The following is a 13,524-nucleotide window of genomic DNA, read 5'->3' on the forward strand; positions in this document are numbered from 1 at the left end:
TGGTGAAGGTCAGTTCCAGGCAGAACCAAATTAGGACTTCACTGAGTTCATTCACTTGACAAGAAGCAGCATTACAAAATTTGTCAACAGTTTTGTTTAATTTCAGTTACACTTAATAATAGGCCAGCAATCAGTAATTTGCTTTATTCCATATTTTACTCTTGGGTTTTTGTGGCAACATTAAGAGGCATGATTGAATATGGTTGTGTGTGTTAGTATGACCTGATATGGATATATTCCCTACCTAGGTGCCAGCACACCCAAAATCATGTATTAAAATAAGTGGGTCAAGTTAATGAATAATATTAAATAAAATGTATAACTATTGGGCTTCATAAAATCTGTATTAGTTAATTAAAACATACATGTGGGCACCTTAACAGGTTCAATATATTTAATCAATGCCATTTTCTGTTGTGTTTATTCAGTTTTAAATTATGGATATATTATTTAAATGTGTGTATTTGCCAGTGGAGGTCTTTTAAAGCTTTAATTTGATGTTTTCAATTGGAGGGTAATGCATGCATTTTTAAAATCTTTTTGGGTCTTTGACACTAGGTATAAAACATGAACTTTTACATGAAACCTTCTAAGTAGACAACAGTTTTTTAAGGGCAGTTTTTGCCACTACTACTGAAATCCAAAGCTATTTTATAAGCAGTAAGGCATTTTGAAAAATGTACAAAATACATTGTTACATTATTAGAATAGTGAAAGTGACTGTTTAGTCGCATCAATACCAGAAAAAAAAAAAAAAATAAGCAGTTTAAAACAAGGTCAAAGCAATAAGGAATCTGTTCAGTTAATCAAAAAAAAACGTGCTTCATGTGAGTCAGTGGTACTTAATCAGACAAAGAACAAAATTGCCAAAGTCAAAGATAAAGCAGCTCACCTATATTCAGCAGTCATTTATTAATGAAATTCTGTGTTATATTTACAAAATATACTTTGCTAAAGGTTTTCATATGAAAAATAGTGACATTCTAATCCACTGTTGTTAGATTTGTTTCAATTGTTTTTAGCTGTGATCCATAATAACCCCTCAGCCATGAAGGTGGTATAACCACAGGCCACCTGACAGCTGTGATGCAGCACATCACTGTCCACATGTAATTAAAGGATTGCAGTGGCCACAGGTGAGCTTTTCAGGCTGATATCAAAATTATTTTAAAAGAGGCCTGTATAGTAACTTAATAAACAATGGACTGAGTTTGAATAAGTGCGGAATGAAAAATAGGCAGCGATCACAAGAAGTAAACAAGAATGGACCAGGAAGGAACAGCACTGAAGGAGAGGTTTTTACTATGGTACAGTACATGGGCCCTCATGTTTGGCTTTGGAAAACTGTAGTGAATACAGATTTTTGTTACAACTCAAGTGCTTAATTAGAAGGCAATCCTTGCCAATAATGGAACATCTTATTTCATTTTAGGCGTTGCTCGTGATTTCTGCCATGTCAAGTCATTGTTTAGCATGGTTATTGAGTCATTTACTTGTTCCTCTTCCATTCCTTTTTAAAAATTTTATTAAAGCAGATACGTACATCATGATGAACACGCAGTTGTAAATGGTTATCATGCAGCAAGTTTGCATGCACATAAAAAGACAGAATAAGATGAGAAATACAGTTAAGTCAGGAACATGGTTTCTTCAAAATCCACACAATGTGCAAAAAAAGTTAAACCTCATCAGCCACTGTGATTCTGAAAACAAGCATGGAGTCTGTAACTTGTGTTTCATATACTTGTTTAATCCTTCATGTGCAGTAACTAACTGAGCCACCAATGATTCACGGTATGAACTCTGCCCACTACATCACACGATAACACTGTTCCAACATGTTTATAGCAAATAGCTCTTTATTAATGTGTTTGTGTTACCGGATTGTACGCAGCAGATTATTTTCTGCATGTCCATGTGATTGAACCCTGCAAAGGAGTGCATATAGGTACGTTTCCTTCTCACCTTTGACCCAGTGCTCCTGGAATATTAATAACACAGGTATTTTTACTTTAGTAAAATAGGCATATTTTGTGTTAGGTGTGGGGGGGGGGGGGGGGGTGCATGGTATACCATTTCTGACGCGGTAGAAGACACAGGAAGTCACCTATGCTACTTGTTACAAAAGAGACGGCATGTGGTGGGGAGTGTTTTGAAAGGAAATGAAAAAGTCTAGTAAATCTTGCTTGTTTTTGTTCAATAGGGAGCCAAACGAATTTGAGAGAATAGCACTTTGACATTTATTTTTTTTATTGTCCATCTTTTTTGCTTTTGTTTTTCTAAACAGTCGGTAAACATTTTTTTTATTTTGCACAAAGTATTTTGAATATAATTAAAGATGACTCAATTCATTCTTTTAATAAACAACTTAAAACTCATTTGTTCAGGAAGGCATTTAATTTACCCTAACATTCTGACCCATCTTTCAGTTTACTTGTCGGTCCAGGTGCTCAGGAAGATTAGCATTGTATCACAAATTATCTTATTTGTTTAGGGTTTTCTTGTAGTATTTGTATTTTTGTAGTTTATTGTGGTTTATTGTCTGCTATTCTAATGAAAAGCTTTGTTTCCTGTATTTATCTTTATTTGTTTTAAGTTGATATTACTTTGTATTCAGTGTTGTGTATTTGATCTTTTTTTTCTGCTTTTTCCATTATTCATTCTGAAACTTTGGGAAGCACTTTTGGCTTAGGAAATGGCACTATATAAATAAAATATTTATTTTTATTACTTTAGTTGATTGAAATAGTCCTTATGGAAAGAAACATCACAGTAGAGCTACCAACTGTCAATCTATAAATTTTGGGCCAATGGAAACACCTGAAGTGGATTCAGTCTAAGTATATGCGCACTTTTTTATTATATAGTGATATAAATTTTAGGCCAAATTGCCCATCCCTAGCATTAGGTTACTTGTTAATTTAAAAGTAATTGGACTATGTGAGGGCACTTTCTTTTTTAATGTGTCACCTGCATCACTGCTCCTGCTATTGTTCTGCTGAACATAGTACTGTATGTTCAGCTCATCAACATACTCTTCTGCCTGGGACTACTGAAAGTATGTGCGAAGCAAAAACATATGTAAGTGAACAGAATGCAACAGACATGTGCAGACTGCAAAATCTTTAAAAGCATAGCCTAAAGAGTGCAAATGGATGTATAGACATTGACATAGAAACAAGTGAAAAGGTTAAAAAGATCAGAGGAGAAATAGAGGAAGCATTAAGATATGTCATATAGGGGAGGGGAATAGTACTATTTCAGGTGTGAAAGAAGCAGACAATGTCAAAAATGTGTGCCTTATTTACAGAGTATAGCATCTGGTCAGTAGTCCTTCATGAGTTGACACTTTAAGGTTTGGTATGAGGAGCAGAAAAGAAAGCAAACTCTTAAAATAGCAATATGAGAAGACATACAAAAACATCACTCTATAAGAGATTGGGGGGAAAAAATAAGATGTTTTTACAATTTAAGTTAGTTCCACTGATTCTCAATGTTTCAGACAGATAGCTATTTTTCCCTAAATTGGTTTTCATAAGGGAGACCTGAATGATCTTATAGGGATTGTTAAAATGCCTAAAAGAGTATACCACAAAGCCCCCACCCATGCTCTCCCATACACAACCCCCAAGATCTAGCCCATCTTTCTATCTATCCATACATATATTAAGTGAAACTGGGTATTCTATTTCAGAATAGCAAGGGCAGCCTTGAGGGCAAGGCATCTGAACGGTCTGACAATGGCCACACTACTAGAACAATAACATATATTTATTTGGCACATTTTCATACAACAGCGTAGCTCAAAGAGCTTTACAAGATGACAAGGAAAAAGTTACAAGACAAGAAAAATAAAAAAAGATCTTTTGGATATTGTTACTATTAGCAGGCAGAAGGCCTCACATTGTTTATTCTTTTTAAACAAGCTACTCTGACTTATTAAATGTCTGACTGGTGCTAGTTTGGCGCTACTTCATTTTATATAGTTCCATAATAAGTTTCTCAAAATATTTATATGAGATAACTTGCATATTTATTAATCAGAGTTTATAAATTTAAACATATTGCCAGGCAGTACACTTTCTAGGAGTTTTCTTGGTAATATACAGTAGTAGCAGTGAAAAATATATTTTGCACAAAACACAAATATATGCATTTAAAACAATATGGTAAAGTAGAATTGCACTCTCGCCCAGTATTTTCAAATAAGTCCTTACAAAAACAAACCATAATTTATATTGAATAAAGAAGTTTAGAAATCCGGAAGAGACCTGATGAATCGGAGACCATATTTAACAATAGTGACTTGAAGTTGGAAAAGAACTGTTTATATGTCTAGTAGTTCTTCCCTTTAGTGACCAGTAACATTTCCTTGATGGTAATAGTTGAAAGAGATGGTTGCTTATATATGCAGATTAGAATTTCTTATAATCTGAGGCCATAAGATCTAATTGACTTCTGCAAGTTTTATAGTAAGCAAATGATAACATTTCGGGCTGTGTACATTGGAGCTTCAATTTCAACTTCTTAAACTCAAAAACCTGAAGCAACCCTCATTTTAAATTGTTTTTGTTGAGCAGTTAAAAAATTAAACATCTGCATTGGACTGGCAAGACATCCAAGTTGTTTTGTGAAGTATTTTTGCTTGTATGTTTTGAATTTATATCTGATGAGCTTATTACCTGAACTTTGAGAAACTGAATGATCCTTATGCAGTATTAGTTGGTGGCTTATATTTATATGTATATGTGTATATATATATATATATATATATATATATATATATATATATAATTTTAATTTATTTATATTGCTTTTAGTAATCAGTCAGATAATAATCCGAGTCTTCAGATATTTCAATGGATTTGTATACTTTCTGATACTAAATCAATTACTGAAGAATTTCTTTAAGATTTTCCTTACTATGTTAACTTACTCACTATTGAAATGCATCAAGCAGTAAATAGTTTATTTGTATTTTATAGGTCGAAATGAGCCCCTCAAGAAAGACAAGCCCAAGTGGAAGAGTGACTATCCAATGACTGAGGGTCAACTGCGAAGCAAGAGAGACGAGTTCTGGGATACTGCACCAGCATTTGAGGGCCGGAAAGAGATTTGGGATGCACTAAAGGCTGCAGCTGTTGCTATCGAGTGCAATGATCATGAGCTTGCACAAGCTATTGTTGATGGGGCAAATATAACTCTCCCACATGGCAAGTTTTGTGTCTTGATCTTGTTTAACTGTTTTGACCTTCTAACTAAAGGTTTCTGTTGTCCTTGTATAATGGTAATTTATTTTAAAGTAGTGCAATTTTGATACCACTGCCACAATTTTCCTAGTAAATATAATACATCCATTCCACTGAAACCCATGGCATATCAGTCCTGCACACTATTGTAAAGTATTTATAAACAGAGGTTAAACAGAAATACATCCAATATGTAAAATTAATGTAATATTGGATTTAAGTATGGCATCTTAGTCTGTTACCCTAAATATTCTTGTGTGGATGGCTCTACATCTCACAGTCAGTGTTCTCTGACTTGGTGTTTACTTTTAATAGACTACACATAATAAGTAAATCACACAGAAGTTTAAAAGTAGTTATACTTGGTTAAATATGTAGCTGGAGAGTGGTAATGTATGTTGATCAGCACATGCAAGTACACTTTACTGTTTATACGAAACAGTAAATCCTATAACATGCTTTATACATTTCAGCAAAATATTTACTATGCTTCCTCATTAAAGACTTCTTTAAAACAAGGACATTTCTGTTGACTCCATATCAATCACAGACTAAAATAATTATTCCCTCAAAATGGAGCTTAATTAGCAAAATACCCCTTTTAAAAGGAGATGTTTACACTGATGAAAATAATCGCCTAGTGGAAATGCTGATTGTGTAATAGTAACTGTTTTGGCATTACACACCAAAAAGGGAAAAGACTTACTTCTACTTTTTTGTTTTTTTTCCCCTGGAATCCATTTCATATTTTTACCAAAATGGGGATTACTGAATTTGGGGGGAAAAAAATAAAAGTAAAGTATTTCAGTGTAAAGGTAAAAAAAAAAATACTGTCTTCCAGCTTAAGAAACTTGAAATTCCCACAAGAGTCTCCCCATGGTTGCCTTGTGTATTACATTTTCAAATCATGTTTATTTGCAGAAAAACATGGGTTAGGGTAAGGTTTAGCCCGCCAATTATAAGATGCATACTATAAATATTTCCTTAATGATACCTCCTTATATGCCACACAATAAATGTATGTAACAATTTGTAGAAGTTCACAAAACCACCAGGGGTACAGGTGCTATTCTTATCACTGGTCACACACATCTGCTCTCATTTTTGCATGCACTAGAACAGTGTTTTCCAAACTCAGTCCTGGGGACCCACTGTGGCTGCAGGTTTTTGTTCCAACCCGATTCCTAATCAGTGATAACACCTGATCACACTGATCTCATTTAATTAGCTGGGATTTTTTTTTCTTTTATTCTGCATTCAGAAAAGCACAGCAGCATGATTTTTACATTTATAAGACATTTAGAAATATTTCTGCTTTTTCTATACATTTAAATGCTTAACTCTCTTTTGTTGATTTAATTCTATTTTGCTCTTTCTCTGTGAAGTTTTTTCCCTTCGTTGTATCTTATTAATGGCAATTAAAAATGAGCAGAGCAGACACGCTGGCAAACACTGAATAATCAAAGGCTGCAACTTTAGCATGAGACCTACTGATTAGTAAATAATAGATTCATTAAACAATTAGAACACCTGGAAAAGTAGATTGAAAATCAAGATGAAAATATTGTTAAAAAGAAAAAAATACATTATTCCTATATAACTGCTTAGTAGTTTTCTTAGTTTAGTAACTTAGTTTTCTAATTTCTATATTGTTCCCAAAACACAGAACTTGGGAAATAACACATCACTTAATTAGCCCAGGAGTCCAATTAAAAACAAAAGCTGGTTGGAACAAAAACCTGCAGCCACAGTGGGGCCCCAGGACCGAGTTTGGGAAACACTGCACTAGAATGACCAGTTAACCAGACTGCATATACTGTATACCTTAAGAAACAATGCAAAGTCAATATCATACTTTTTTTTTTTTTTTTTTAAACTGCATGTGTTGTCATTTTTTACTTTCTCGTATACGAAGTATTGGGAAAGTATTGTAATCGTCCAAAGATTCGATGTCGAGATATTGATGAATCTCAACATTTTAGACCTCCCTGACTTTCTCGTATACGAAGTATAGGGAAAGTATTGGAATCCTCCAAAAATTCCATTTTGAGATTTTGATGAATCTCAACATTTTAGACCTCCCTGAGTCCGAAAATACCAATTTTTGGAATTATGTCTGTGTGAGTGTGTATGTAAATACAATAACTTTAGTACACTTTCAATTAGGTCAACCAAATTTTGCATTTAAGTATTAGTTACAAAATATAAAGTTCTATCAACTTTTGAGCTATTTCCATTAACCGAAGTGGTACCTTACCTTTTATTCATGCAACTGCAGAGTCCGATTTATTCAACTTTACTTTTATAATAATTGTTCAATATATTATTAATTTGATTTGTTTTTGATGGTTCTTTATTGTACATAATATAAAAATACTGTATAATCATTGTCATGCGGTTTACTCTTGAAATATCCATCCCCATGTCTGAGTATATGAGTAAAATCTAGAGGAGACCACTCCCGATTTTTGCCATTATAACAACCTATTAATGGTTCCCTTATGAGAGTTTGCGTAGCAGCACATGAAACTAAAATCGAAATTTTTATACTGTATTATATTTCACATATATCTTTTCCCCATTAAGCGTGCACTCAGGATGGATGTAACAAATCAAAGTAACAGTAAAGTAAAATATTGATAAAACATTTTGCAGGGCAATAATATATTAATATTGTCATCATTTCCTGTTTTGTGTTATACGATTAAGTCTTTTATATGCAAAAATAAAATCACCTGTGCTCTGTTTCTTGTTTTAAGGATCACTGACAGAGTGCTATGATGAGCTGGGAAACCGCTACCAGCTTCCAGTATATTGTCTTGCTCCACCAGTAAACCTTATCAGTGAACGTAGTGAAGAGGAATCTTCAAACACACCAGAGCCTCAATCTGGCACTAAACGAGAGTTTCAATTAAAAGTGCGTCTGTCAACAGGAAAGGATCTACGTCTCAATGCAAGTATGTCTGATACTATTGGACAGTTAAAGAAACAGCTTCAGGTCCAGGAGGACATTGACCCAGCACACCAGCGCTGGTTCTTCTCAGGGAAATTGCTCACTGACAAAACCAGGTTACAGGAAACCAAAATTCAGAAAGATTTTGTGATCCAGGTTATAGTAAATAAAGTGAGTGCACCCAACTGAGGAAATGAACAGCGGTTTGTATTAGGGGATTTTATTCTTGCTTGTTACTTTATACAACATTTAAAAATAAATAAATGCAGATCATTATGCATAATTTGCTCTGGTATGGGAGAGGTGATCTAAGTAGATTAACAGTGCTTCTTCAATTTGTAGTGTAAAATCTCAGGGACACAATACTCTTTGAGTGCAGTGAAGTTAAACAATGGCTTTTTCAAAACTGTGTAGTACTTTAAGTACAAACTTAGGGGGAAGTGACAGTTGGTTGGGAGAACTGGAAATTCATGCTTATAAATAGAGATTAAGCTTTGTAAAAATGTAAGCTAAGTGTGTGAGCATAATGATTTTAGGGCTATATGTATATCTTAAATTATTAGTGTGTTCTGTTAATTTTTTGGACACCCAAGAGCCTTTAAATAAGAAGAGTATGTGCTCAGCCCTGTGATACTGCTCCAATCTTTTAACATGTTTTCTGATCAGATAAAAATAAATATTTTAGTATAGTTTGTTCTTTGACAAATTCATTTTAGAGAACCATAATCTACTGATATTTTGTAAAAGCCAAAATATATATTTGTTCATCCTATTAATGGTCGACTGAAAAAATGAAACAGAAGGGTTTAAGAAGACAAGGTCTCTTTTTAGCACTAGTATGGATGATTTTTGACCACTCTTCTGGACTTTAATTTGTAATGTATGTTAAATTTTCATTCCTATGGGTTAACTGAAAATATTTGTGAATGCTACCAAAAAATGAGCAAGCAGTTTGTCTTTGACCTAGAAACTAATCAGAAAATTCAAGGAATGGTTAATGGACATTGAAATTGAAAATCCAAGTGGTTAATGAACAATGTAGTCTAAGATTAAAATAAACCCAGGCACACTGTTTTAAAGCTTTGGCAAAGTGATGAATTGACCACTACAGATTCTAAGCAATATTTTGTGATTAAAGCACCTTAGGAGTGGTCTTAAACTTCACTTGGTGTTACTTGCTAGTTGTGCTCATTCGTGATGACATCATAGTAAAGGATGTGGACAAAAAAATCATTAATGACAAAAAAAGTGAATGCGTTTTCTTCTTGGTAGGTGTGCTGCAATTGTTGTCAATGTAATTTATCTGGACAATCTCAAAAAGAGTGGTATACAATGTTGCATTTTGGGAGTGGTGGGTAGGAGGGGATGTTATTTAATGGGCAGTTTTTAATTTGTGTTTTCGCTAAAGCAAGCACACCTGTCTGTTTTTTTCCCCCCCTTAAGAAATGCAAGTGTAAATAGTTTGTTGTATGCTATTAAAGGGATTAAGGGTACTTCATACACTTTTTTTTTTTTTTTCATGTAGGTAAAATATATATAACAAAATTAAATGATAGCTTTTTAACAATACCACACTGTAAGATACCAGTGCAGATGTTTTATAGTATATCAATAAAAATTTGTGTTTTATGTAGCAATTATTGCACCTTACTGTACATGGAAACACCAAATTGAATATTTTTACATATGCTTTTAATACCATTCTGCTAGGCCAGGGGTCTGCAACCTTCACTATGAAAAGAGCCATTTTGCCCCCCCTTCCTCCAAAGAAAAATAGTCTGGAGCCGCAAAACATAACACAGCTTATAAACTTTTAAAAGTTTTAATCTTTTTTTAGATTTTACATGTTACAACCACGGAATACAACAAACAGAAGTGCAGTGTGCATGTGTAGGCCTACTTTGAAATAAATTAAACTGAACTATGCAGGCCTATTTGGGTCCTTCCTATACCTGTGTAAAATTAAAATAAAAACTAGCCCACTTTAATATAAATAAAACATTTAGCTGTAGCTTAGCAGCTTTAAAAAAGTAAACATTAAATTCCATTTCAGTGTGCTGAATCAACTGAAGCACCTGAACATACAAAAAAACCTACATCAGCTCCGGGTCCGAAATGAATGTGTTTTTTTTTCTGAAAAATAATAGCATATTAAATGCTATTGTTCTCACCTGTTTAATGTGACTTCTGTTCCTGAAGTTCGCTGCTGATCATCTCTATGTCGGGGCTGTACAATGTGACTTTGACCTTCACACAGGACTGCAGGCTCTCATGTGTGAGGCGGGAGCGATATTTGGACTTTATGAAGTTCATGCTTGAGAAAACTTGCTCACTTAAGTATGTTGAGCCAAAGACGGACAGGACTCCAAATGCATATTTTTTCATGTTCATATACGTTTTGGGAATGGCACTCCATGTGTCGAAAACAAATTTGTCGGGTTTGGGGAGGTTTTCAATATCACTCCATTTGTGCTCTTTAGCGAGAGTAGCCTTCTGACGGGCGACTTCTTCAAGATCCGCTGTCAGGCATTTGAACTTGGACACCCATTAATCTTTATCTGCCATGTCGTCCAGTTCAATTTCTAGATCGGGCTTACTTACTCACTCCTGTGAATGCGGATGTGTTCAGCAGGGATGGGTCGATGTCCAGGGGTGTGACAGGGAAGGAGAGAGTGTGTGTTTTTCCTTTCTGAACTCACTGAATCTTTCTCTAAATGCAGCTTGCATTTTCTGAACAATTTCCCGTTTGTTTTTAAAGTCGGAGAATAGATGTTCTGATATTTTTATGAACGATTCTTTCATGTATTCTCCGTCTGTGAACGGCTTACCCCTCCTTACGATCTCTTGAGCTGCCACAAAACTAGCAGCTGTAGTTGACTGTGTAGAAGTGATCCACTTTTTGAAAGTATGTTTGCTCTGTTCAGCTTTCCGTTGCAGTTCCGAAATTGCTCTCTTTCGCTTATCTTCATTTGGGTATTTTGAATGCTGAGTGCTTGTTTCGAAAATGTCTTTCAACGTTACATTTTTTGTTGTTCGATAATTTATCGCGACATATTAAGCACACCGGTAAGCCAGCGTCGTTGGCGGTGAAGGCAATTGCTTCTGTCCACGCAGAATTAAACTCTCTAAATTAGATGTTAAAATGTATAACAGTAGTAGTCGTAAATAAACATATATATAAATACAACTTAAATTAAGAAATTGCCATTATTCATTTTCATGTTTTTTTTTTTTTGTCAAGGCCAAAGGGAGCCACTACAAGGAGGCTGAAGAGCCGCATGTGGCTCCAGAGCCGCGGGTTGCCGACCCCTGTGCTAGGCTTACCATTAGGCACAACTAGTGTGAAAATAAAAAGTAGTTAACCTTTTAAACCAAGATCTGTCTTCCTGAGCAGCTGAAAGGTATAAGAAACTGTTTAAACAATTTGAAGCAAGGCTTTGGTCCTGTTTCTGTGGGGTTTGTTTTGTTTTGTTTTGTTTTGTTTTGTTTTAGTTTTAGTTTTTTTTTCTCTCCATGAAAGTCAAGAGTACTTTATCACACTCTTAATCTTTTCCCTAAAGGATCGTTGAATGACTATAGAGCCTTACAATGCAATAAAAGTATTTTGCCAATCGGCTAAAATTGCCAGTTCATAGTTGTTTTCTTAAGTATGTTCATAAGAAATTTAGTTTATAAAAACTTTTTGGGGGGTATATATTTTTCCCTGTTATATACTGATTTATTTTACTTGCTTTAAAAGGTGGTTCTTGATCATAACACATGTTATTGTGTACTTTTTTTAATAAAATACAAACGTATTGTCTTTGAAGTTAAAAATATTGTGATTGCTTCAAAGTGGAAACTAATGGTCTTGTTTTCTGAAGTTTTGTGAGCCACATTTCATTTGATAGAAATGAATTTAAGTTGTAAATATTCAAATTTGTATATCTAGCTGTTTTAAAATAGGTGAAATGTAAAATGTTTTGGAAAGGAACTTTTATTTTAAATGTAAAATGTACTGTCCATTTAAAGAAGGACCTATTTGTTTTTAAGATGACAGTTCATTTTCTCCAAAATATGAAAATGTATAGTTACATGTTACTGTGTGGTTCCAACAAAGCAAACCAATAACATTATTAAGACAACAATTATGCATTTGGGAAATATTAGTATTTGCAAACACAGTATTTATCATGAACAAGACTCCACATTTACACACCTATACCAGCAATTCAAAGTTTATAATAATTTTTTGAGAACTTAATTGAACTTATAGTAATTATTTTTGCACCTTGTGCAGCCTGGGCTTAAATCCTGGGTCCAAAACCTATTACGAGTGTTAGGTACAATGTTTCTAAAGATGTTTGTTATTCTGTGATATAGTTGAAACATATGGCTGTGAGTTACTTAATTTTAAGGAAAATACGACTATTTCTTGATTTCTTTGTGATGGATGAATATTTGTTTTGCTTGTATTTTAGTTTACACTTGGGTTAATAAAGTCCATAGAGAAACAAAACATGAAAAACTGAGTAACAGAGTATACACTTTGGAAAGTGCAAAGCGTTTTAATTTTGGATTTTACATGATGTAATATTTTATTAAGTATACCGGGATTGTTGCTGCTTCTCAAAAAAATAAACCAAAAAAGAAACTGTAAATTGCATGTATTTATTTTTGGCTCTTTTTCGTTGTAATGCTTTTTTACATGATTACTGGTAAGGTTATGCTTTTTCTATTAAGAGTATAAGAGAAATCTTAATTTGGTATAGTAATGTACATATTCTCTCCTTAACAGAAATGTTTTAAGAGTCCTAATAATTTTAGTGAAACCTGACTAGTGTGGTTTTAGAGATCATGCAAACAAAACTTGTTTTCATTCATAGTTACATTATGTTGTAGAGTACATTTGATATACAACATAATCATAATGTCTGTGCATTTGTTTTAACACTTTTCCCAGATGAACATGTTTAATTAGGGCAGTTGTATCAGAAGTCTAAAACCAAAGACACACACATCATTCACGGAAATACAGCATGATATGAAAAAGCTTTGAAACTGCTGTTTGGTCTGATTTAAGAAGAAACCACTTCCAGGAAGTTTATTAGGGGTGCTGTTATTCTAAATAAAGGTATGTCAAGGCTTTGAGAAAGACTGTCATTGTTGTACAGCATTACCAGATCTATAAACTGCAAGTCAGTGATACAGTTAGCAAGAAAAATAGGTCCCTGAATCCTTTAACTGTTATTTTGTTTAATGCCCAGTATGCACATACTTGAGTAATGATAGAAAAAAAACTTTGAATGTTGTTTCAGCTGGTAAGTAAATGTGTGCTCTCAA

The 13,524-nt window shown here is 33.9% G+C and overlaps 1 protein-coding gene across 1 annotated transcript in view; it reads left to right on the forward strand.

Moving 5' to 3' along the window:
- Positions 1-12,842, forward strand: part of LOC114647118 (ubiquitin domain-containing protein 1) — a 39,103-nt gene extending 26,261 nt beyond the window's left edge. Inside the window, exons 2-3 of the mRNA XM_028795651.2 lie at positions 4,986-5,213; positions 8,009-12,842. Coding sequence (XP_028651484.1) covers positions 4,986-5,213; positions 8,009-8,391 — 611 coding nt within the window. The 3' untranslated portion in view covers positions 8,392-12,842. The remainder of the gene's footprint in view (positions 1-4,985; positions 5,214-8,008) is intronic.
- The last annotated feature ends 682 nt before the right edge of the window (positions 12,843-13,524 follow it).

This window comes from Erpetoichthys calabaricus, chromosome 2, assembly GCF_900747795.2.
Source record: "Erpetoichthys calabaricus chromosome 2, fErpCal1.3, whole genome shotgun sequence".
Taxonomy (NCBI): Eukaryota; Metazoa; Chordata; class Cladistia; order Polypteriformes; family Polypteridae; genus Erpetoichthys; species Erpetoichthys calabaricus.